Genomic DNA, 27,331 nt, shown 5'->3' with positions numbered 1-27,331 from the left:
ATGGGCCGAAACGTGCCTTCCTTCTTGGGGACCACAAAGTACACGGAGTACCGACCTCGTCCCTGTTGAGCCTCTGGAACTGGGACAATAGCTTTGAGCTCGAGAAGTCGTTGTAGAGTCAACTGGATCGCCTCTCAGTTGACACTTTGAGGCCACTCAGGACTCCACAAAAACCTCCCGGACCGGGCGCGAGAACTCCAGTGCATACCCGTCTTTGATCACTTCTAAGACCCAGTGGTCTGATGTAATTCTTGCCCATTCCATGTAAAAATTGGATAATCTGCCTCCGACAGCTTCGACGACAGAATGGGTGCTCGTGGCTTCATTGGGGGTTTTTATTACTTCCTGCATCAAGATGTCCCGAATCTCTTCCGGGCCGGCGACCCCCTTGAAAGGACTGTTGGCTCCCCAAAGCAGGTTTAGAAGCAGGAGGTGCAGAGTATCTACCCGCTCTGAAGCGGTGAGAGTCCCGAAACCTAGCTTGAGGAGGGAAGACTTTCTTAGAAGATCTTTTTTCTTCCGGCAATCGATTGCCCTTGGATTCGGCAACTTTACTAGTTGATTCAGATCTTCCCCAAAGAGGAGCTTGCCCTTAAAGGGTAGATTACAAAGCTGGGACTTGGAGGACAAATCCGCCGCCCAATTTTGCAGCCAGAGGAGACTCCGCGCTGGCACCAAGGACACTATACCTCTCGCCAAGGTCCTCACCAGATTATACAAAGCATCTGCAACATAAGCGATGCCTGCTTCTAGGCAGGCGGACTGCAGAGTCCCACTGTCGCCCGTACCGGCCCCAGCAGCCGACTCCTGGACCCAACACAGACAGGCCCTCTGCATGAGGCTAGCGCAAACCGCTGCCCAAAGGCTTAGCGCTGCAACCTCAGATGCTCGCTTCAACTGGATCTCCAGCTTGTGGTCCTGCATATCCTTAAGGGCAGCCACCCCAGCAACTGGGATAGTGGTCTTTTTCGTGACTGCCGAGACTGCGGCGTCCACCTTTGGAATCTTCAGTAAATCCAAAACATCAGACGATAACGGGTACAGTTTCGCCATAGCTCTGCCCACCTTCAAGCCAGAATCTCCCACTCCCGGGTCACTAGTTTGCGAACCTTCTTAGGCAGAGGAAAAGATGTTTATTTATTTATTTATTTAAAGGCTTTTATATACCGGAGTTCATGCACTTGTGCATACCACTTCGGTTTACACAGAACAAGGAACCCCTTGTTTGGATTAGGATTGCTTTGTTTTGGATTAGGATTAGGATTCTTTGGATTAGGATTAGGATTTGTTTTGTTTGGATTAGGATTGTTTTGTTTTGGATTAGGATTGTTTGGTTTACACAGAACAAGGAACCCCTTGTTTGGATTAGGATGTTGTGGAACCCCTAATGCCGTCGAGGACTGGATTGATGCCCTCATTGTCAGACTCTTCTTGAGAAACCTTAAGTCCCAGAACTTCAAGGACCTGGAGAATAAAGGGTCTTAACTCATCCCGCTTGAACAAACGCACCACACTGGGGTCATCCCCCTCCGCAGGAGGGTCATCCGGATCATCCGGATCATCAGTATCCACATCAGCCAGATCCGGCCGCAGGTCCAGGTCTGCCGCCCCTACTACCCCAGAAGCCAGTGTTGCCCCAGACCCCGGGTTCGGATCTCACGTACTCTGAGGAGAATCCTTTGTGGGGTGAGCCTGATCAGAGAGGCGCTGACAAGGGTCCGTACCCTGACCTCTTTTCTCAGGGGGGTCCGAACCTGCCCCCAGGAGACTGGGCCGCTTTACCGCTGAGCGTTTCCTTGCCAGGAAAGCCTGGTGCATAAGGAAGACAAATTCTGGGGAAAACCCCTCTGGGTCCCCCTCCCCCACTGGAGAGTCGGCTGGGGTGATATCATCAGTTCCCCCGTTGAGGTCTTCCCTCACTGGGGCTAGAACAAGTGGAGAATCCTCATCCTGCGAAGCCGAAGGCAAGACAGACGTTCCCTCCCTCAGGGAGGAGGCAAGAAACCCTGAAGAGCCCTCTAACCCCAGGGAACACTCTGCGCATCAGGAGGCTGCATCTAACGCCTGGCCACATGACCCACATGCACAGCAGGCCTGCGATTCTGTTTTGGTCCCATCCGCAGCAGCACGCCGATAGTCTGAAGTGAAATAGGAAAGGGCGCAAATAAAAAAAGAAACGCTTGGAGCCGCGATGCGGAGAAAATTTCAATCAGGCAGGACCAGAAAAAAACAAACTTTTCGTGCTGTGGGCTAAGAGACTACCAGCTGAGGAGAAAAAAAAAACGCGCGCAGCCGTGCCGTGGGAAAGGAGCCTGTCGATAGTGAAATCGCAAGGCCCCCAGCAGGGAAGCAGCGAGTAAACGAGGCACATGGAGAAAAACTCACCCTTGCCCTCAGAAAATGACCGGGAGCTGAGGGGAACACTGCTGACAGCTTCCCCGGCCGGCCTTAAAAGACCCAGTCCCTCCTGCACCTCTCCTTACCTCAGCACTGAAGACTGTCAGTCAGCTGCAATGAAAACAGCTCTCTTTTTTTTTTTTTTTTTTTTAAATTAAACTTTACCAAGACACAGAAATACTGAGTGACTGCAGGTGGCATAAGAACATAAGAACATGCCATACTGGGTCAGACCAAGGGTCCATCAAGCCCAGCATCCTGTTTCCAACAGTGGCCAATCCAGGCCATAAGAACCTGGCAAGTACCCAAAAACTAAGTCTATTCCATGTTACCATTGCTAATGGCAGTGGCTATTCTCTAAGTGAACTTAATAGCAGGTAATGGACTTCTCCTCCAAGAACTTATCCAATCCTTTTTTAAACACAGCTATACTAACTGCACTAACCACATTCTCTGGCAACAAATTCCAGAGTTTAATTGTGCGTTGAGTAAAAAAGAACTTTCTCCGATTAGTTTTAAATGTGCCCCATGCTAACTTCATGGAGTGCCCCCTAGTCTTTCTACTATCCGAAAGAGTAAATAACCGATTCACATCTACCCGTTCTAGACCTCTCATGATTTTAAACACCTCTATCATATCCCCCCTCAGTCGTCTCTTCTCCAAGCTGAAAAGTCCTAACCTCTTTAGTCTTTCCTCATAGGGGAGTTGTTCCATTCCCCTTATCATTTTGGTAGCCCTTCTCTGTACCTTCTCCATAGCAATTATATCTTTTTTGAGATACGGCGACCAAAATTGTACACAGTATTCAAGGTGCGGTCTCACCATGGAGCGATACAGAGGCATTATGACATTTTCCGTTTTATTCACCATTCCTTTTCTAATAATTCCCAACATTCTGTTTGCTTTTTTGACTGCCGCAGCACACTGCTCCGACGATTTCAATGTGTTATCCACTATGACACCTAGATCTCTTTCTTGGGTTGTAGCACCTAATATGGAACCCAACATTGTGTAATTATAGCATGGGTTATTTTTCCCTATATGCATCACCTTGCACTTATCCACATTAAATTTCATCTGCCATTTGGATGCCCAATTTTCCAGTCTCACAAGGTCTTCCTGCAATTTATCACAATCTGCTTGTGATTTAACTACTCTGAACAATTTTGTGTCATCTGCAAATTTGATTATCTCACTCGTCGTATTTCTTTCCAGATCATTTATAAATATATTGAAAAGTAAGGGTCCCAATACAGATCCCTGAGGCACTCCACTGTCCACTCTCTTCCACTGAGAAAATTGCCCATTCAATCCTACTCTCTGTTTCCTGTCTTTTAGCCAGTTTGCAATCCACGAAAGGACATCGCCACCTATCCCATGACTTTTTACTTTTCCTAGAAGCCTCTCATGAGGAACTTTGTCAAACGCCTTCTGAAAATCCAAGTATACTATATCTACCGGTTCACCTTTATCCACATGTTTATTAACTCCTTCAAAAAAGTGAAGCAGATTTGTGTGGCAAATCTGCCTGTGAGGCACTCTCGTTATGTAGCAGTGCCCAAAGTTCTAATTGTTCTCTGACTCCACCTGCTGGTAGGGATACACAACCCACTTTTCTAGACTGATCTGGGTATGTTGAGGAACTGGCCAGTTTTGAATATTGACCCCATACTGCCTTCAGCTTTAGGGATGTACAGTCTTGGCATGCCCTGGTTCTTATGCATATGGAAGACATTTCTTGCTTTTATTTCCAATTTTTCAAGATAATTATGGGGCCAGTCTACAATTCCAAAGCTGTATGAGAGTGGAGGGATTGCAAGCTGATTGCAAGCTTGTATTTTATTCTGTGCTGATAAATGACTTTTCAATATCAGTTTCAGCCTCTTGCAGTACTCTTTACTGACCTTTTCTCTCAGTACTTTCTGCCAAATTTTTCCACCTTCCTCTAATCCTAGATATTTATATATCCTAGATATCTATATACACTTTTCTGTGCCAATTCCTTTATATTACAATCTTCAGTCCAGGGAATATTTTCAGTTTTGCTTACCTTTCCTCTAAGGAAGGTCATTTTGACATATGTGTCCAGGACACATGTCGTCTGAGAAACACTTCACTACTCTGAGTTGTTTTGCTAACTGACCATTACAGAAGCTATAAAGTTTCAAGTCATCTACAAATAGGAGCAATGACATTGGCAGCTCTAGGATTAAGGCACAATTCATAACCCAAATCAGAGTAGTCAGCGCATTTATTGCCAGACAAATTGTCCATCTTTATAATTCAGATGAAGTTTAGTTTTCCACATTTTTATGATTAATTTAATGTACTCAGTTAATACAGGGTTCTTCACCATGAAAATATGGCAGACTACTCTCCATCTGAATTATGAAGATGGACAATTTGTCATTACTAACATTAAGATACAGCAAAAAATATTTCAGGGGAATTCCCTGTTACTGCACTGTTTTTGTCTGGCACTAAATCTGCTGAGTAATCAAATTAATTCATTGGGTTATGGAATTAGCCTTAATTCTAGAGATACTAATCCCCAACTGATGACATCTCCTCTACTATTTCTAGATGATTTGAAACTCTACATCTCCTGTGATGGTCATTTAGCAGAACAACTCCTAGTAGTGAAGAGTTTCTCAGATGACATCAGGGTGACATTTGGCTTGGACCTAGTGAGAGAACTTTACTCCATTTACTTCACTTAATTATTTTCTCTAGTATGGGTCATTTCATGGAGTCGCAGGCTGCCTTTACGATTGAAACATTTATCACATCCTGAACATTTAAATGGTTTCTTTCCTGTGTGAGTCATTTCATGCTGTTGCAGATGGTGTTTCTCACGGAAACATGTATTACATATAGAACACTTAAATGGTTTCTCTCCAGTATGAGTCATTCTATGCCTTCGTAGGTTGCCTTTCTGTCTGAAACATTTATCACAGTCAGAACATTTATATTGTTTCTTCCCCGTATGGGTTATTACATGCAGTCGCAGGTTATCTATACAACTGAAGCTTTTATTACATTCTAAACATATAAATGGGTTTTCTTTTTTGTGGCTCATTGCATGTAGTCTTAGATTATATTTCTCGCCAAAACATTTATTACATTCAGAACATTTAAATGATTTCTCACCAGTATGGATTTTTTCATGCTTTCTTAATTCAGATTTGTGACTGAAACTTTTATCACATTCTGAACATTTAAATGGTTTTTTTCCTGTGTGGATCATTTCATGCTGTAGTAGGTGGTGTTTCTCACGGAAACATTTATCACATATCGAACATCTAAATGGTTTCTCTCCAGTATGGGTCATTCTATGCCTTTGTAGGTTACCTTTCTGCCTGAAACATTTATCACATTCAAAACATTTAAATTGTTTCTTTCGCATATGGGTTATTACATGCTGTTGCAGGCTATCTTTACAGTTGAAACATTTATTACATTCTGAACACTTAAATGATTTTTCTCTCTTGTGGATCATTTCATGCAGTCTCAGGTTGTGTTTCTCACCAAATCTTTTATCATACTGTGAATGTTTAAATGGTGATGTCACTCTGTTACCTCCTTCACAGTCAACTGAAGGATCTGGGCTGACTCTGGAGGGATTTCTGTGTGTCCTTTCCTTCCTCTGCTGACCATCCCACATTTTCTGTCTGTCCCTATTGTTCTTTAATTCATCATCTGTTGGACAAAAATGAGAATATGCTCATTAACTTTACAGTTATGGAGGAGGACATACAAAGGGAAATATCCAATATGATTACCTAAAGGCTTGTGCTTGGCTCAAACACTGCATGGCATAAAACAGGAAGTGTTGCTGCTTCTTTAGATAGGCACATGAACACAGGGAAACAGACTATGTCTGATCTCCTAGCCTCCAGTCTCATCTACAATGTTTCTCTTCACTTTGATTGCAGTCACTAACAAAAAAACTCTGTCCTGCTGGGGATATGGGATTCATTCTAGTCCCAGGCCCCTGAACCTTAGACCTTCCAGTTTAAAGCTACTGAATTTTAATGACAATTTTACAGACTTTCTGTTAAATTTGTATTACTAAATTTCTTATTTCTAACTGTTCTCTGTGGTCAGCAGGACAAATTGGTCAGATATCGAGGAGAGATGTAGCACAGCTCTGAGGTAAAGCTTTTGCTCTACTGAGCATGTACAGTGCCCATGTGAGATCCCCTCAGTCATATAGTTAAAGGAAAATAACAGATAACTTTGAGGGGAGGTAAGAGGGTGTGTGTGACTGACTTGTTCTAATGTCCACAGAGAACTCTAATTATAGGTATGTATATTAATTTTCTCCACGGAAAAGCAGGAAAGTCAGTCACACAACTGAGAACTCCCATGCTATGAGTTGTCTCTCCAAAACCCTGAATTCAAACTCCCAGATAGATGTTTGCAGATAGGCTTTATCCAAGCACTGATTAATAACAAATTGACATTTTTTTAAACTTCAAAACAAATTTGCAGGACTGGCTGGCCAAAATTGTTGTCCTTCCTAGTATCTTTATTAAGACTGCTATTTTGAAGAACAAAATTACAGGACATCTGGACAGATATAGATTAATGGGGTGGAACCAACATGGATTTAGCATAGGAAACTCTTGTCTTACAAATCTGTTAGATTTGTTTTGAAGGGGTTAAACATGTTGACAAGGGTAAATCAATTGATACAGTGTATCCGATTTTCAGAAAGTTTGACAAAGTCCCCCATTATATACTCATGGGGAAATTAAAAAGTCATAGCATAGGAAGTAAATCAAGTCCTTGCTTTTTATTCAAGCCTTTTATGTTTAGCTGTTCTTATTTTTAGCATTACAGTGTTTCTTTATTATAAAATTGTCCTACATTTATTTGAGATATGATTATTCCCTTTCTTAGTTGGTTTTATTTTCTTATTCAGCTGTAAATTTTTCACTGGTTTTAACTTCTACCAGTTATATTCTTATTTGTTAATGTGTATTTGATGATGATGTATTTATAATTCTGAGTTTGTGTTCTTTTAGTCATTTTATGTAAACTGTTTATTCATTGTTATAGTTTTTTTCTTATTTTTATGTTCTTGGCATTGATGTTTTATTAAGGTTTTGTGGTAAATCAAGGATTTAAATAAACTCTTTAGTTAAATGTATTTATTTAGTATTTATTTATTTATCTTGTTCACCCCCTCTTTATTTCTTACTCCAAGTTAAGGCATCCTTGTTATAATGTAACTTTTATGCTCCTTTTTCTCTTGTTGATTGGTTAATTATATTGTCTGTTTAGTTCAATGTAAACCGAGTTGATTTGATTTGTATCAAGAAAGTCGGTATATAAAAGCCTTAAATAAATAAATTAATTAATTAATTAATAAATAAATGTCTTTTTGTGGACTGATAATTGACTAAAGAATAGGAAACAGAGAGTAGTACTGAATGATCATTTCTCTCAATGAAGAAAGGTAAATAGTGAAGTGCATCAGGGATCTATACTGGGACTGATGAGTTTTAATATAATTATAAATAGTCTGGAAAAGGGAGTGAGGTGATCAAATTTGCAGACAAAACAAAAGTATTCAAAGTTGTTAAATCACAAGCTGATTGTGAGGACTTGCCCAAGGACCTTGCAAGATTGGAGGATTGGGCATCTAAATGGCAAATGAAATTTAATGTGGACAAGTGCGAAGTGATACATATAGAAAGAATAATCCAATCTATAGGCACATGATACTGGGCTCCATATTAGGCATTGCCAGAAAAAGGATCTTGGGATCATTATGGAAAATACTTTGAAATCCTCAGCTCAGTTTGTGGCAGTGGAGAAAAAAACAAATAGAATGTTAGGTATTATTAGGAAAGGAATGAAAAATAAAACAGAGGAAATCAAAATGCCTCTGTATCAACCTATGGAGCAACCTCAGCTTGAGTATTGTGTGCAATTCTGGTCACCCTATATAGCAAAGGTACTTAGAAGGGTGACCAAAATGATAAAGGGGTTGGAATGACTCCCCTATGAGGAAAGTCTAAAGAAGTTACGGCTTTTCAACCTTGAGAAGAGACAGCTGAGAGAAGCTATTATAGAGTTTTTTTAAAATCATGAGTGGAGTAGAATGGGTAAAGGGGGAATAATTATTTACCCTTTCAAATAGTAATAGGATGAAAAAACACTCCACGAAGCTAATATGTAGTACATTTAAAACAAATCTGAGAAAGTAATTTTTCTCTCAGTACAATTAAACTGTGGAATTTGTTGCCAAAAGATGGGATGAAAGATAAAATTTAAACTTATCTGTTATTTTCCTTTAATCCTGCCAGACCAGTCCAGACAAGTGCAATTAAGTCCTCCCTGCCAGTAAATGAAAACAGAGAAAATAAACGCAAAGCAGACTTCTCCCCTTATAGGGCTCTTGTGTAGCCTTCAACCATTCAGTATCTATCCTATGTCAAAGCTAAGACAACCAAATGAGGACCTACCAGCACCCAGGAATATGGGATTCCTCACAGATTGTCTCCCATTACTCATCCAAGAGTTATAGGTCACATCTCAGATAGGATTATAGAATAGACAGTGCTGGGGAGGAGCCGGCTGTCGTGGTACATGTGGGCACCAACGACTTAGCAAAATGTGGGAAAGAGGTTCTGGAAGCCAAATTTAGGATTTTAGGTAAAAAGCTGAAATCCAGAACCTCCAGGGTAGCATTTTCTGAAATGCTTCCTGTTCCACGTGCAGGTCCCCAGAGGCAGGCAGAGCCAGGGGCGGATTGTGGGAAAATAGTGGCCCGGGGGATTTTTCTCCATACTGGCCCATGGGTACCCAATTACATATACAATATAATTTACATATAATTTACATATATATGTACACACCCCTATATTTCGGTATGGTCCTCCCATATCAACACAGTACTATTTGCCAACACTCAAAGAATAATAGCCCCACCTATGAAAAAGAATACCACAAATATTACACCAGAATCTAAAATATCAATATACCTCCTATCAGGAAAACAGAACAGGCCAAGCTACTACAGATCCCTACAGAGAAACCACATGCTAAAAGAATGCTTCATCTCAGTCTTTGCATGCAGAACACAAACTCTCACCAAATACAGAATACAAAATGAAGGAGCACAAATGACAAAAACTGAAATGGAAACTCCGAGAAGCCAGACTCCGTGTATTAACAATAGAAAAATAGAACCACCATTCCTCATAAAACAAATATTTATTTATTTATTTAGAGATTCTTATATACCGATAGCCGTTTGCATCAGTTATAATAGTAAAACCATAATAAAAGAATATTTAAAACTACTGATAAATAGAATTTCTATTAATTAAAATCATATACATTTTTTACAATGTCCCAAACACTAATAAAATATTTCAAAGCAGCACATATATCAAATAACATTCAATAATTAAAACTAATAAGGATTTTAAAAAGCCCCTGCTGTCCCCTTCTGTGGGAGCTCTTTATTTCCAGTCACCCTGATATTGTCGAGGATTAGGAGGTTATCCCCTCTCTCTCACACATACTCACATGTCCATTCTCTCTCACACATACACTGTCACATACATACACATTCATGCTCTTATACCCACCATAACCTCTCGCTCTCATTGACACTGACACACTCTCAGGCTCTAAGACACTCTCTCCCCCTCCACACACACCCCCCCACACACACACACAAACTCTTACTCCCTTGGATTTTCTCATACACACTCATGCTCTCACACTCACACACACTGACCCCCAGGCAGGCTCCCATTCATTTTCACACCACTCCCTCCCCATCCCCCAGGCATGCACACATTCATTCTCACACACACAGACCCCCAGGCAGGCACCTATGCATTCACACACATACACCCCCAGGCAGAGTCCCATTCATACACATGCACACACTAAAGGCAGATCCCCCTCTCTTTCTTTTGCCAGCAACCTCGGAACCTCTCTCATTCCTCTGCTGCCACTGTCACTGCAGCCACATGGCTATTGGGGAGGCGCCAATTGACACTGAAGCCCATTCTGCTGCCTCCTCTGTGCAGGACCCGTGGGCTTCCACTTTCTCCATGCTGATCTCGTACATTGTGAGATCCGCATAGAGAAAGTGCTACTTTTGCACATCACCAAAGATTACATGTGCCAATCACTAAAAAGTTTTTTTGTTTTTTTTTTACCTTTGCTATCTGATCTTAGTTTTCTAATCGGTTGGTCACAAGCTTTTTTTTTCCACCTTCCCTTTCTTATTTTATTGCCAATTCCTTTTATATTGTCTTTTTTTCTATTTCTTTTCTCTCCATCTTCTTCCCTCAAACACACAGTCAGGTTCTCATTCTCACATGCATTTCTCTCTCTCTCTCACACACACACACAGGCTCTCACTGTCAAATGCTGTCTCTCATACAATCATTCATACACACACAGTCTCTCACTGGCACATGCTGTCTGACTCTCACACACAGGCTCTCTCTCACTCCCACATGCTGTCTTGCTCAAGCACAGGCTCTCACTGTCACATGCTGTCTCTCATACAATCATTCATACACACACAGTCTCTCACTGGCACATGCTGTCTGACTCACACACACAGGCTCTCTCTCTCATTCCCACATGCTGTCTTGCTCAAGCACAGGCTCTCACTGTCACATGCTCTCTCTCATACAATCATTCATACACACAGTCTCTCACTGGCACATGCTGTCTGACTCTCACACACACAGGCTCTCTTTCACTCCCACATGCTGTCTTGCTCAAGCACAGGCTCTCACTGTCACATGCTGTCTCTCTCACACACACACACAGAAGCTCTCACATGCTGTCTCTACAAACATTCAGGTCCTCACTCCCACACACAATCTCTCAACTCATCTCATACACGCACAGACACACACACTCTACAGGCCCTCAGCCTCTCTCTCACCTCTGTGCCTCCTTTTCACGGGTCGCTGCAGGATGGGCTCTGCAGCAGCCCTGGTCTTCTCGGGCCGCGGCGGCTCTGCTACCAGGCCTCTTCCTCTTCTCGGCCCGTAAGCGCTGCTCCTCTTCTGCACGCGCTGATGCTCCTCCTCCTTCCTGCCCACGCGGCTCCGGCAATGTTTACTTCCGGGACCGCACAGGCAGGAAGGAGGAGGAGCATCAGCGCGTTTAAACGCATCTTTTTCTTCAGGCCGTGGTGACATGAGCTCCACCACAGCCCTGCCGATCTGCTTGCTATATATGTGTCGCTGCTCAGCGGCCGCATGAGCCTCCTTGCGCCCGGGGGCATTGGCTCCCCTCGGGATACCACTACTCGCGACAACCCCTAATACTTTGGTTGGAAACTTTATAATACAAAAAAAAAAAAAATCACGTGACAGGAGGCCCGATCCCCCGATAGGTCAATCCGATCTCCCGATAGGTCAATCCGCCCCTGGGCAGAGCTCCAGAGTTTCAATGCGTGGATGAGACGATGGAGCAGGGAAGAGGGATTCAGTTTTGTAAGGAACTGGGGAAACCTTTGGGGAAGGGAGAGACTTTTCTGAAAGGATGGGCTCCACCTTAACCAGACTGGAACCAAGCTGCTGGCACTAACTTTCAAAAAGGAGATAGAGCAGTTTTTAAACTAGAACAAGGGGAAAAGCCGACAGTCACTCAGCAGTGCATGGTTTGGAGCAATGTGTCCTTGAAGGATACTAATGAAACAGGAGAGTTAGGGCATCCCAACAGAGAGGTTCCAATAAAAGAAAACGTAGCCCATGTACCTATGTGTAAAAAATCACTGAAGCTAATGATTTCCAAATTATTCCTAACAACTGAAAAGCAGGTTATTAATACAAACAAAAAACACACTTTGAAATGTCTGTATGCCAATGCCAGAAGTCTAAGAAGTAAGATGGGAGAGTTAGTGTATAGCAGTAAATGATGAGACTGACATAATTGGCATCACAAAGACTTGGTGGAAGGAGGATAATCAATGGGACAGTGTTATATCAGGGTACAAATTATATTGCAATGATAGGAAGGATCAACTTGGTGGGGGTGTGGCACTTTATGTCCAGGAGGGTATAGAGTCCAACAGGATAAAAATCATACAAGAGACTAAATGCTCAGTAGAATCTATATGGGTAGAAATCCCATGTGTGTTGGGTAAAAGTATAGTGAGAGGAGTATACTACCGTCCACCTGGATAAAATGGTCAGACAGATGATGAAATGCTAAGAGAAATCAGAGAAGCTAACCAATTTGGCAGTGCAATAATCATGGGAGATTTCAATTACCCCAATATTGACTGGGTAAATGTAACATCAGGACTTGCTAGAGACATAAAGTTCCTGGATGTAATAAATGACTGCTTCATGGAGCAATTGGTTCAGAAACCAACAAGAGAGGGAGCTATTTTAGATTTAATTCTTAGTGGAATGCAGGATTTCGTGAGAGAGGGAAAGGTGGTGGAGCCACTTGGCAATAGTGATCATAACAAGATCAAATTTAAACTAATAACTGGAAGGGGGACAATAAGTAACTCTACAGCTCTAACACTAAACTTTCAAAAGGGAAACTTTGATAAAATGAGGAAAATAGAAAAAAAACTGAAAGGTGCAGCTGCAAAGGTTAAAAGTGTTCAACAGGCATGGACATTGTTTAAAAATACAATCCTAGAGGCGCAGTCCAGATATTAAGAAAGGTGGAAGGAAGACAAAACGATTACCATCATGGTTAAAAGGTGAGGTGAAAGATGCTATTTTAGCCAAAAAACATCCTTCAAAAATTGGAAGAAGGATCCATCTGAAGAAAATAGGACTAAACATAAGCATTGTCAAGTTAAGTGTAAAACATGATAAGACAGGCGAAGAGAGAATTTGAAATGAAGTTGGCCATAGAGGCAAAGATTCATAATAAAAACGTTTTTAAATATATCCGAAGCAAGAAACCTGTGAGGGAGTCATTGGGCCATTAGATGACCGAGGTGTTAAAGGGGCTCTTAGGGAAGATAAGGCCATTGCAGAAAAACTAAATGAATTCTTTGCTTCCATGTTTACTAATGAGGATGTTGGGGAGATACCAGTTCCGGAGATGATTTTTAAGGATGATAAGTCAGATGAACTAAACCAAATCACTGTGAACCGGGAAGATGTAGTAGGCCAGATTGACAAAATAAAGAATAGCAAATCACCTGGACTGGATGGTATGCATCCTATGGTACTAAAGGAACTAAAAAATGAAATTTCTGATCTATTAGTTAAAATTTGTAACCTATCATTAAAATCATCCATTGGCCACCCTCCAGTCTTCAGGTACAATGAAACCCCAATATTTAAAAAGGGCTCCAGGGGTGATCCGGGTAACTATAGACCAGTGAGCCTGACTTCAGTTCCGGGAAAAATAGAGAAACTATTCTAAAGATCAAAATCATAGAGCATATAGAAAGACATGGCTTAATGGAACACAGTCAACATGGATTTACCCAAGGGAAGTCTTGCCTGACAAATCTGCTTCATTTTTTTGAAGGGGTTAATAAACGTGGATAAAGGTGAACCGGTAGATGTAGTGTATTTGGATTTTCAGAAGGTGTTTGACAAAGTCCCTCATGAGAGGCTTCTAAGAAAACTAAAAGGTCATGGGATAGGAGGTGATGTCCTTTCGTGGATTACAAACTGGTTAAAAGACAGGAAACAGTAGGATTAAATGGTCAATTTTCTCAGTGGAAAACTGTAAACAGTGGAGTGCCTCAGGGATCTGTACTTGGACCGGTGCTTTTCAATATATACATAAATGATCTGGAAAGGAATACGACGAGTGAGGTTATCAAATTTGCAGATGATACAAAATTATTCACAGTAGTTAAATCAGAAGCGGATTGTGATACATTACAGGAGGACCTTGCAAGACTGGAAGATTGGGCATCCAAATGGCAAATGAAATTTAATGTGGACAAGTGCAAGGTGTTGCACATAGGGAAAAATAACCCTTGCTGTAGTTACACAATGTTAGGTTCCATATTAGGAACTACCACCCAGGAAAAAGATCTAGGCATCATAGTGGATAATACTTTAAAATCATCAGCTCAGTATGCTGCAGCAATCAAAAAAGCAAACAGAATGTTAGGAATTATTAGGAAGGGAATGGTTAATAAAATGGAAAATGTCATAATGCCTCGCGCCTTGAATACTGTGTACAAATCTGGTCGCCACATCTCAAAAAAGATATAGTTGCGATGGAGAAGGTACAGAGAAGGGCAACCAAAATGATAAAGGGGATGGAACAGCTCCCCTATGAGGAAAGGCTGAAGAGGTTAGGGCTGTTCAGCTTGGAGAAGAGATGGCTGAGGGGGGATATGATAGAGGTCTTTAAGATCATGAGAGGTCTTGAACGAGTAGATGTGAATTGGGTATTTACACTTTTGGATAATAGAAGGACTAGGGGGCATTCCATGAAGTTAGCAAGTAGCACATTTAAGTCTAATCGGAGAAAATTCTTTTTTACTAAATGCAAAATTAAGCTCTGGAATTTGTTGCCAGAGGATGAGGTTAGTGCAGGTAATGTAGCTGAGTTCAAAAAAGGTTTGGATAAGTTCTTGGAGGAGAAGTCCATTAACGGCTATTAATCAAGTTTACTTAGGGAATAGCCACTGCTATTAATTGCATCAGTAGCATGGGATCTTCTTGGTGTTTGGGTAATTGCCATGTTCTTGTGGACTGGTTTGGCCTCTGTTGGAAACAGGATGCTGGGCTTGATGGACCCTTGGTCTGACACAGCATGGCAATTTCTTATGTTCTTAAGGATGCTCCTATCTCCTGAACAGCCTCCTCCTTGAAGCCTCTGAGGAAGCAATCCCATCTGTCCGCCAGATTAGCTAACTCCTCTTGTCTAGCCAATTCCCTAGGACTATTCCAGTCCCGCACTGAGCGGGCCCCTAAGTGGTCTCCACTTTCAGAGAACGGAGATGCTGCAGTGTCTCGGCCCCCACGTGCTCCCTCCTTGGTCCATCCGGTGGGCGATACGTCTTCTCCTGATTCTGCTCCGGATGGCGCGAATTTGGGAGACAAACCCCCACTGGGGGCAGATCCGGACGACGACATGGGTCAAGTCAAGCCTCCAAGCACAGAGGGAGATGACCCCAAGGTGATCTGTCTCTTTAGGAAAGATGAGTTGGATCCGCTGATTCTGGCTGTTTTGCAAGAATTAGGTATTGAGGTGCCTAAGGAAGATTCCCGGCTGGGTAACATTGACCCAGTTATGCTAGGTCTCCGGGGTCCGACAAAGTCTTTTCCCTGTCATTTGTCTGTCACTGATTTACTGTTCCGGGAGTGGGACACACCTGAATTAGGGCTGTAGGTCAGTAAGGCCATGGGTCGGCTGAATCCACTGCCCGAGGAGGCGTTGGACCTGTTAAAAGTGCCTAACGTGAACGCAGCTGTGTCTGCTGTAACAAAAGACCACCATCCCAGTGACGGGAGCAATGGCACTTTGAGACCTGCAGGACCGTAAGCTTGAAGTGCAGCTTAAGCGCATTTTTTAAGTGTCTGCACTAGGAGTTCGTGCTGCCATGTGCAGCAGCTTTTCCCTGCGCGCAGGTCTTTGCTGGGTCCAATATTTACAGAATATTACTTCTCTTTCTCAAGAGCAGGCCGTTCAGGCAGGACATCTAGAAGCCACGGTGGCATACAGTGCTGATGCCTTGTATGACCTCCTTAGGACATCGGCCCAAACCAGGTAGCAGCTGTCTCGGCCCGCTGCCTTCTGTGGTTAAGAAATTGGTCAGCCGACGTCTCCTCCAAGGCCTATTTAGGTTCTTTGCCATTCAAGGGCAAGTTACTGTTTGGAAAGGAGCTTGAAGATATGATACAATCTTTGAGAGAAAACAAGGTTCATCGTTTGCCGGAGGATAAGCCCCGGTCTCGTTTTCGTGGGAATCACAGATTCCGGTCTTTTCATTTCTTGGGGAGCTCCTCCAGGCAACTTGCTGCCCGGCAGCAATCAGTCCTTTTGTGGCCGCAGGTTCGGAAGATCTGGGCCCTCCCAGTATGCAGGCAGAGGTAAATCATCTCAATGAAATGTGGCTGGTCCATTCCTCAGTTCCGCTAGTGGGAGGAAGACTGTCTCAGTTTTACGAGGAATGGGCCAATTAACTTCAGACCAATGGGTCCTCATGGTGATAAGTCAAGGCTACGCTTTAGATTTTGCTCGACGCCTTCGAGATCGCTTCCTAATCTCCCCTTGTTCCTTCGAAGAAAAACAGCAAGTGGTCAGGGACACTGTGAAGCGTCTGATCGATCTAGGGGCAATAGTTCCTGTTCCCCCCGAAGGACGGCGAAAAGGTCATTACTCCATTTACTTCGTAGTTCCAAAAAAGGACGGCGTTTACCGGCCCATATTGGATCTAAAGCGAGTCAACAGATGCTTTCGGGTTCCACGATTTCACATGGAGACTCTGCGATCGGTTATAGCTTCGGTCCACAAGGTCGAGTTCCTAGCGTCCCTCGATCTCACCGAAGCATATTTACACATCGGCATCCGTCCAGACAACCAGAAGTTCCTGTGGTTCTCCGTGCTGGGCGATATGGAGAAGGCAATTGACCCAGAATCCTCTGCTATCTTAGACTATGTGAACTTCAAATGACTTACTGAGCCTGACCTGCAGGAATTCCAAAAAAAACCTGGACAGCAGTTGAAGCTGGCGCCACATTTGTGACCCTATAATTAGGCATCACAAAGGAGAAGGCAACGGTTGTAAACTTCAGGCTATACTGTCACAATAGAGGCACTATTTTCAGGGGCATCTGTAAACACAGCCTCAGATGTGTTAATTGCCCTGACCAACAAGATTCTAACAGAACAAAAGACTATCTAAAGAGTGATGGTAAATGGGCCCCACCTTGGAGAAATACTTAGGGTAGCTTAGGGATAATCTTATCATGCTGTTGACACGACAAGCTGTGTAAATTATTCTCTTGGTAGTCACACACTTCTAGAATTTCTAACCTAGTACTATATTGTATAAAAGGATCAGTTCATATATACGATGAGATGCTGGTCAGTTTGTCAGAGAAAGGGCATCCAGCATCTCCCAAGAATACTTATATTGATCAATAAAAAAAAATTATACTTTCTACAAAATCTAAGTGTTCTTGTATCCCTGGATATAAGCGTCATAATGACCTGGCGCTTAACAGAGGAAAATTAGGACTTACCTGATAATTTTCATTCCTGTAGTACCAAGGATCAGTCCAGACTGCTGGGTTATGCCTCCCGTCCAGCAGATGGAGTCAGAGAGAAACTGAAAAGGCACCACTGATATACCCTGGTGCGCCCCCTGCGATCCTCCAGTATAATCCATAACAAAGCAGTATGAAATTAGAAAACAATGGCAAATTCTGTGACTAGCTCAATATAAAGATGAAACGTATATGAACATGTGGAAAAAACGAGGAAACCATGAAAACAAGCAAGTGCCCGTAAAAAACGGAACCCGAAAAACACGAAAAAACAACAGTTGCGGGACTCTACACTCTTCACTGAAATGGGCGGGCGTCTTGACTGATCCTTGGTACTACAGGAATGAAAATTATCAGGTAAGTCCTAATTTTCCTTTCCCTGTACGTACCAGGATCAGTCCAGACTGCTGGGAAGTACCCAAGCTGCCCTAAACGGGGTGGGACCCTGACAGTCCCGCACGAAGCACACCACTGCCGAATGAGTCCACCGTCGGAGCGCGCACGTCCAAACGGTAATGTCTCGCAAAGGTGTGCAATGTCTTCCAAGTAGCCGCTCGGCAAATTTCCTGCGAGGAAATAAACCCACTCTCTGCCCACGACGCCGCCTGGGAGCGCAGAGAATGAGCCTTAAGACCCTCCGGAACGGCGCGACCTTGGAAAATTTAAGTAGACACAATCGCCTCTTTCAACCAGCGTGCGATCGTAGTTTTTGAAGCTTTATTTCCCTTCTTTGGACCACCCCACAAGACAAACAGATGATCAGACAACCGAAAGGGGTTGGTAACGTCCAGGTACCGCAAGAGCGTCCTTCGAACATCCAACTTGCGAAGTTCCGGTTGCCGCGACGCCTCAGCCCCGTCCACCGCAAATGCCAGTAGGTCCACCGTCTGATTGACGTGAAAGGCGGAAACTACCTTAGGCAAAAACGAAGGAACGGTACGTAGAGAAACCCCCGAATTAGAAATACGGAGAAAAGGTTCCCTACAAGACAACGCCTGAAGTTCCGAGATTCGGCGAGCTGAACAAATAGCGACGAGAAAAACAGTTTTGAGAGTGAGATCCTTGAGAGTAGCCCTTCGTAGAGGCTCAAACGGAGAAGTACAAAGACCCCGGAGAACCAAATTTAAACTCCAAGAAGGACAGATAGGTCGCACCGGGGGTCGCAAATGTTTAACTCCCTTTAAAAATCGTGCAACGTCCGGATGCATGGCAATGGAAACTCCGTCAAGTTTACCGCGGTAACAGCCTAAGGCCGCTACCTGCACATGCAGAGAATTATAGGATAAACCCTTCTTTAGACCCTCTTGCAAAAAAGTCAGAATATGAGACACCGTAGCCTTCCGCGACGGCACTTCCAGACCCCGACACCAGGAGTCAAAAACCTTCCATACCCTGACATAAGCAACCGAGGTAGAGGGCTTACGAGCCTGCAGAAGAGTAGTAATGACCGACTCGGAATATCCTTTCCTTCTCAATTGCCGCCTCTCATAAGCCAAGCCGCTAGACAAAAGCGATCGGCCTGGTCGAAAAATACTGGACCCTGCCGAAGGAGTTGAGGCAGATGACCGAGCCGCAAGGGGCCGTCCACCGCTAGATTGATGAGGTCGGCGAACCACGGTCTCCTCGGCCACTCCGGAGCTACGAGAATGACAGGTCCCGTGTGGGATTCTATGCGACGCAATATTTTCCCCACCAACGGCCACAGTGGAAACACATACAGAAGAACGTGCGCAGGCCAGGGAAGAGCTAGCGCGTCTACGCCCTCCGACCCGTGTTCCCTTCTGCGACTGAAGAAGCGAGCTGCCTTGGCATTCAAACGAGTTGCCATGAGGTCCAACCGGGGAGTTCCCCACCGGCGACAGATGAGTCTGAGTGCCTCGGGAGATAGTTCCCACTCTCCCGGGTCTAGTCGTTGCCGGCTGAGATAGTCTGCTTGAACGTTGTCGACTCCTGCGATGTGGGACGCCGCAATCCGAGACAGGTGCTGCTCTGCCCACGCCATCAACTGGCTGGCTTCGGTTGCTACCGGTAGACTCCATGTACCGCCTTGCCGATTTATATACGCTACCGTGGTTGCGTTGTCGGACAGAACCCGAACTGCTCTGTCCCGAATCAAAGGCAGAAAGTGCTGTAATGCTAGGCGAACCACCCTTGTTTCCAAACGATTGATCGACCACTTGGTCTGAGGAGGCGTCCAACGTCCCTGAGCGGACTGAGACTGACAGACTGCTCCCCAGCCCGTCAGACTGGCATCGGTCGTGACAATGATCCATTGAGGCGGATCCAAATCGGTGCCTTGGAGCAAGTGGACCGGATCCAACCACCATTGTAGACTGGTCCTCGCTGGGGGTAAGAGTGGCAAAGGTATCTGAAACTCTTCCGATTTGGGGTCCCAACGAGACAGAAGTGCCCTCTGTAGCGGCCGCATATGCGCAAATGACCACGGAACCAAATCCAGTGTGGATGCCATATATCCAAGAACCTGTAAGTAATCCCATACCACAGGCAGGGGAAGGGCGAGGAGACGGCGAACGTGCGCCATCAGACGCTCCATCCTTGCCTGTGGGAGAGAAACCTTTCCCACTTTCGTATCGAACGAGGCGCCCAGAAATTCCAAATTCTGGGAGGGGATCAGATGGCTCTTGGTGTAATTGACCACCCACCCCAAGGAGTGGAGCCGGTGAAGGACTGCCTGAATCGCATCTTCGCAGAGACGTCGCGATTTTGCTCGGATGAGCCAATCGTCCAAATACGGGTGTACCAACACTCCGTCTCTCCGAAGACTCGCCGCCACCACCACTATTACCTTGGTGAACACCCTCGGAGCTGTCGCCAGACCGAACGGAAGAGCACAAAACTGGAAGTGAGTTCCCAGGACCATAAAGCGCAGAAATCTTTGATGGAACTCTTGTATCCCTATGTGCAAGTAAGCCTCCGTGAGATCTAAGGAAGCCAAATACTCGCCTTTGTGTACCGCCGCTATGACCGAGCGCAGGGTCTCCATCCGAAACCGCGGTATGCGCAACGCCCTGTTGTCTCGCTTGAGATCCAGAATCGGCCGAAATGTGCCCTCCTTCTTGGGAACGATGAAATAGATGGAATAACGGCCCGTGCGTTGCTCGGCGGGCGGCACAGGCACTATTGCACCCAGCGCCTGCAATCGCTCCAGGGTCTGAGCAATTCGCTGTTGCTTTACCTGAGAACCGCTGGGAGAGATAAGGAACAAATCGCGCAGGGGCCTTGCAAAATCTAGGGCGTAGCCGTGAGATATAATGTCGAGGACCCATTGGTCTGAGGTAATTGTGGCCCATTCCTCCCGAAAGTAAGAGAGTCGTCCTCCTACCTCCGGGACGGAGGAATGGACCGGCGTCCCTTCATTGAGCCGCCTTAGAGGTGGCGAAGGTATGAGACGCCCCTGCGCGTGCCGGCCTTCTACCACGAAAGGAAGGAGTCCATGACTGGGAACGCGGAGACGGCTGTCGGGTAGCAAAAGAGGACCCCCTTCCCGAGCGAAAACGGCGTTGCCCACGAAACCGTCCGTGGAAGGTACCCGAAGGGCGAAAAAATCTAGGCTTGTCCTCTGGCAACTTAAACACTTTATTCTCCCCCAAAGATCGGATAAGGTCTTCTAACTCGGTGCCAAATAACAACTTGCCCCGAAAGGGAAAGGAACCGAGTTGGGCCTTGGAGGAAGAGTCTGCCGCCCAATGACGCAGCCAGAGTAACCTCCGACACAGCCGAAGACATAGACCGGGCCGAAGTGCGGAGGAGGTCATAAAAGGCATCCGCGGCGTAAGCCACCGCGGATTCTATACGGTTTGCTTGCTCTGCTTCATCCGAAGGCAGATCTTGAGATGTCAACATCTGTTGTACCCAACGAAGGGTAGCCCTTTGTACCATGCAGCTGCAAACGGCCGCCCGTACTCCCAAAGCCGAAACCTCAAAGATGCGCTTAAGCAACGTCTCCAGCTTCCGATCCTGAAGATCCTTAAGGGCCGTACCCCCTGTTACGGGAATGGTGGTATGTTTAGCCATGGCAGTGACCGCCGAATCCACCCTTGGCACCCTAAGGAGCTCCAAGGAATCCGCAGGGAGAGGGTAAAGCTTATCCATAGCGCGGCTGACCCTAAGAGTTGCCTCCGGATTATCCCATTCCCGGGATACAAGCTGAAACAGTTTATTATGAAAAGGAAAGGCATGCGCAGGCGTGCGGAGCCCGTCTAATTCAAAATCCCCTGGCTGGGAATTGGAGTCAACCTGGGGTACTGGAATCTTTAGTTCCCGAAGAACATGGGCAATCAAGGGATCCAGTTCTTCCTTATGAAATAAGCGGAGTATCTGAGGATCATCCCCCTCAACCGGGTCCGTACCCCCTACATCCATATCAGGATCCGGCGTGGACGGATCCTGTGAAAGGGGGGCCGGAGCTACATGCTGAGGAGGTTTTGGAGGGGGAGCCGAAGGAGCTGGAGCAGCCTGCTGCGGAGGTTGAGGAGGAGCCGGGGCTGCATCCCCCAAGCCAAAGAGACCAGTAGAAAGTCTCCCCCGTTTATCTGGGGCAGGAGTACCCTGCTCCCATTCCGCTTCGGCCTCCATATAAGCCTTGTGGAGCAAAAGTACAAATTGTGAGGAAAAGGGATGAGGCCTCTTCAAAGAACCTCCTTTTGCTCCCACAGGTGGCAAATTAACAGGCCCTGGTAACCCGCGGGGGCTAAGATCCGGTGGGGACAGGGGGGGGGGGGAGTCATCCCCTTCTTCCGACGAAACCGCATCGCGATCCAAGTCATTTAAAATGGCCGCCGAATTTTCTAAAATGGCCGCCGCCCCCGGTATCGGCAGCGCGGACTGCCGAGATTTGGCCGACGCTGGCCGTGCCCCACGCCACGGGGAAGGGGAGCTCCCGGCCGCGGCTGACCCCCGCGAGGAACCCTCACCCCCGGGAAGGCACCGGGAGCAAAGGCCCTTGCGGGAGAGCCGACGGCCCGGCCCCCCACATGCTGTACAAACAGTGCCTCGGGGCATGGTTTTTTTTTAACACCAAAAAACGGCACGAGTAAGGGCTGGGTGACAAGCCACCCCTTCCGGAGACCACAGTGAGGAACGCAGGCAGTGGACACAATTACCTCGTTTTTAAATTTTTATTTTTTTTTTTTTTTTAATAGCGCTGCCACCGGCAGCTAAAGTACCTCACAGACAAGTGGCTGGTGGAGCCTGCAGGGGGTGTAGCACACCCGACTAAACTTTCTTCTCCGAGGAATGAAACTTCTCAGGAGGCGGATAGGGAGAGTGACCGGCCCACCGATTAATCCTCCCCTCCTCTCACTGGGTAAGACTGAAAAAAAACCCCGGGAAAAGGCTGTAGGGCAGTGCCCTGCCTGGCCTGCTATGGCTCCACTTATTATTACCAAATTAGGTACAAATCACTAATTGATCTAGTCACAGGATTTCTCCTCTATATTAAGTCAAACCTGATAGGGAAATCCCTTCACAGTTCAATTTACAGGAGATCAGGACCGCAAGGTTATGCTCTCTCATCTGCTGGAGTCAGAGATATACTGGAGGATCGCAGGGGGCGCACCAGGGTATATCAGTGGTGCCTTTTCAGTTTCTCTCTGACTCCATCTGCTGGACGGGAGGCATAACCCAGCAGTCTGGACTGATCCTGGTACGTACAGGGAACGATCATTTTCAGTTTTGGCCCTTCTCTTCGGTCTGGCTATGGCGCCCAGGACCTTTACCAAGATCATGATTGTAGTGGCAGCGCACCTGAAAAAAGAAGGTTTGTTTGTGCACCCCTATCTGGACGACTGGCTGATTCGGGCGAAGTCGGAGGAGCTGTCGCTCGGCAGTGAGCAGAATACTTTAGCTACTACAGTCTCTCGGTTGGGTAGTCAATCCCGCCAAAAGCCACCTGAATCCTTCTCAGGCTTTGGAATTCCTGGGAGCTTTGTTCGACGCACGACGTGGCAGAGTCTCTCTCACCGAGGACCACATTCTAAAGCTGCAAGGACAGATTCAAGATTTGTTGTCCAAGAATCCTCCAAAAGTATGGGATTACTTGCGGGTCATTGATTCCATGACTTCCACCATAGAGTTGGTGCCATGGGCCTTTGCTCATATGAGGCCTCTACAATCAGCATTGCTTTCCCGTTGGAACTCTGTCTCAGAACAGTTCCACCTTTGCCTTCCCCTTACAGATTCTGCTCGGTCCAGTCTTGACTGGTGGCTCCTCTCAGATCAGTTGAACCAGGGGATGCCCCTGGAAATGACTGTTTGGATGGTAGTGACTACGGATGCCAGCCTCTCCGGTTGGGGAGCGGTATGTCAAGACAAATCGGTCCAAGGCCTCTGGTCCCTGGAGGAATCCAGTTGGTCGATCAACCGTCTGGAGACCTGAGTGGTGAGGTTGGCATTGCAAGCCTTTCTACCCCTTCTGCAGGGGAAATCTGTCAGAGTCCTGTCGGACAACGTGACAACCGTGGCTTATATCAATCGCCAAGGAGGAACCAAGAGCCAACTGGTGGCACTGGAAGCTCAGCTTCTGATTCATTGGGTAGAGCATCATTTATTTATTTATTTATTTATTTATTTATTTATTTATTTATTTATTTAACATTTTTATATACCGAAGTTCATGTAACAAAGTTACATATCACTTCGGTTTACATCATCTCGTCAGTATTGCAGCCTCTCATATTGCCGGGGTCACCAATGTCCAAGCCGACTTTCTCAGTCGCCACTGGCTCGATCCCGAAGAGTGGGAACTCACCGCAGCAGTTTTCCAGATGGAATATTTTTGCTTGCCACTATTGCTATCAGTATCTTCATTTCTTCCCTCCAGCTGGTCACTATCAAAGTGCTTCCATTTTCAGGATCTCTACTGTGGGGTTGGGATTGTAACCTTGGCTGCCTGGTAGAAAATAGCTTCAGCTTTTAAATGGTCTTAGATAACTGATTTAAAGAAGCAGCACTTAGTTAAAAGTGAGATGATGGGTTTTATTTCTGTAATCTTTGCATGGTTTCATTCTTTTTTTGTTGTTTTTGTGCATCGATTTGTTTTTGTCTGATTTGGGGTCTTGTTTGTTTTTGTGTGTTTGTTTTTATGTTTGTTGCTTTGTATTACATATTGTATGTTATATATTTGCTCAGAGCCTATGTTGGAGGGGCAGTTGTATAAATGTAAGTAATAATAATTAAGTATCCCGGTGGAAGAAGTTAAAGACCCTTTGTAGATAAGAAAAGAAACCACGACAGGGAATGCACATAGGTTCCCACAGTGCCATAGTAATGAAAACTGCTGCAGAATATGCCCTTTGTTGTGGAATCCCACCTCTCTCCAACCTGCTGCTGCCAATGTGAGCCTTCCTGCCTCCTTCTGTGCTGCTGCTGCTGCCAGCAGTGGATCACCCCCACCCCCTTTCCTACCCATTCCCAAGGGGCGTCTACCCATTTCCCTCCCTCCTACTGCTTCCCATCCTCTTGTCGATACCAGTGTAAGACTTCCTGTCTCCTTTCCTGCTGCTGCTTCCACCCATTGGGATATCCTGCCGCCTTTTCCTTCATCTGCTCCCAGAAAGGCCATCGTACCTGCCTCGCTCTGGCTGCCAGCGCTGCGTAGCTCACAGACAATAAAACCACAAACTTCTAGCTGGGAGAAAGGGTCGGTATCTGGAAGCAGCCCTAAAGGAAGTCATATATAGTGAAGGATGGAAGGAAAACTGAAAAACCTCATAGGGGCTGAGCCAGTAGCTGATGAAAGTAAATGAAGGGAAGAGACAAAGAAACATGAGAAAAGAGGTGCAAAACAAACGAGAGAAAGAGAAGAGAGACTTGATGGGGGAGACATGGAGCTACCTATGGGAAGAGACACAGGCTGTAGTGAAATAATAGAGGAAGGGAGAAGAAAGTAATGAAAGCCAAAAAACAAAGGGCAACCTGAAAATGAAAGGAAAAAAAAAGCAGAAATAACTGAAATACAAGACAGAGGGTTTTCTCATAATGCCTCATTCTCATTGTGCGTAGTTCATAGGAGGCATTTTTCCTGTAAGAAATGTTTTGATCAACCCATCACCTGCTTCTTTCATTTCTTCATATTCACCTGAGCTGGTCAGGTTTACTCTGTCCTCAGATCCCTGGGTCTCAATCCTGAATCCCTCTTGCTTAAATTGAATTAAAATGTCAGGTCTGACATTGAAGGAGCCTGTTAAGGGAAAAGATAATTAAAATATGTTTATAAAAAAAAGATTACTCCAGAGCATACAGTATCAGTGCAAGTCATTTCAGAATCATGATGTTTTATAGGTAGTGCGCCCAGTGCTGTGCTGATCATAAATCATAAATCCATTCTAGCAATAGACCACCTGATCATTTTAATACTGAAGTGGGCAAATCCATTCCTCTAGATCCACACACACAGGTCTGGTGTAGATTCTGCCAGTTTATAAAACATGCTGAAAATTTCTGTCGCAAGGAATTTTTTGATAAAACAGATTATTTTTCATCCAGCTGCCACAGATCAGAAATCAGATTCTGCCTGGCACACCAACTGGAAAGATTCTTACTCGTTATAATTATATGAGCTAAGGTGGAAGATGCCCTCAGACCCCACTGGAAGACACCAAATCAGAGAAGCCTTTGAAAGGAGGCAGGGAAAAAAATAGAAAAATGACAAAATGGCCTCCCTGAGCACAGAGGGAGAAGGAATCTTCTATTCAAGGTATGCGTGCTGGAGCCTTTTTGGGTCTGAAGCTCATTGTACAACCAGGTGGGCACTGTCACCAGGCCATACCATAATCTCCTCCCTTAATTTATCAGGAAAGTTTAACATTGTCAATTTATACTTACATACAGACTTCGGTAAAGCACAAAAAGGGAAACATTTCATGAAAAGTTAATTAGTTGGCAAGGACTCATAATATGAATTTGCAGGCAAGAATGATCATTGGGCATGTGAGAAAATACTTCTTTACTGAGCAGATTGGTAAGGACAGGCGGAGGACAACCAGTACAAGGAATGAGAGAGAAGGCTTGAGTGTTTGCTCGGTTATATGGAACTTTAGAGGAGCCAAAGAAGGGAGAAGAGAAGCCGGTGGGCAGACAGCAGCAGTGCAGCTGAAACAAACTTCCAAGAAATCTGGGGTGACCTGCACGAAGTGGCCCTAGTTGCAACCCAAACAGAACTGGTCTGACTGCATTAGGCAGTTCCAAGAAGGCTGTGGTTATCTACATGGCTGGTTATAACTCTAAATTCATGGATGTTTCACACAACAGCCTCATAAGCTTTGGTGGCTGACTAGAGTAATACAAATGTTATTCTCAAAAGATAGGAAAGCAATCTAAACTGGAAAAAGAAAAACCCACTATCCTAAGAAAAGAGCAAAAATATAAAAGTATGGGACTTGTAAGAACCAAAAAGGGAGATGACAAGGCCTGGAATAGCCTTCTTGTGGAGGTGCTGAGGCCAATATTGTAACAGAATTTTAAAATACCTGGGACAGACATGGATTGCAGTGATAGGAACAGAGTTGAGAGGTTGGCTAAAGAACACAGGAGGAGGTGGTATTTGTTCAAATAGGGACATTTTTCTTGCTTATCTACCCAAATTGGTAGAGATCCAGTGAGGAAGACAATTGGACCTTATGAAAGATATCATGTGTGATATTTCCATTCTCCTTCTTTTCTACAATTTAGTCTCCATTGTTGTTGTCAACCCAGCAGTATTTGTTGT

At 45.1% G+C, this 27,331-nt stretch overlaps 1 protein-coding gene across 3 annotated transcripts in view; it reads right to left on the bottom strand.

Moving 5' to 3' along the window:
• Positions 1-3,979: 3,979 nt before the first annotated feature.
• LOC115085109 (zinc finger protein 501-like) overlaps positions 3,980-27,331 on the bottom strand; it is a 45,208-nt gene continuing 21,856 nt past the window's right edge. For 2 of the 3 annotated variants that reach the window (XM_029590730.1, XM_029590731.1), the window contains exons 5-6: positions 25,676-25,804; positions 3,980-6,097 (exon numbers count right to left, since the gene is read on the bottom strand). In XM_029590730.1, the coding sequence (XP_029446590.1) occupies positions 5,115-6,097; positions 25,676-25,804 (1,112 nt within the window). In that variant the 3' untranslated portion in view covers positions 3,980-5,114. The remainder of the gene's footprint in view (positions 6,098-25,675; positions 25,805-27,331) is intronic. The other variant, XM_029590733.1, reaches the window with a different exon arrangement.

The sequence above is a fragment of the Rhinatrema bivittatum genome, chromosome 2 (genome assembly GCF_901001135.1).
Source record: "Rhinatrema bivittatum chromosome 2, aRhiBiv1.1, whole genome shotgun sequence".
NCBI classification, from domain to species: Eukaryota; Metazoa; Chordata; class Amphibia; order Gymnophiona; family Rhinatrematidae; genus Rhinatrema; species Rhinatrema bivittatum.
The sequence above is the reverse complement of the archived record's forward strand: the minus strand, read 5'-3'. Positions and strand labels throughout refer to the sequence as shown.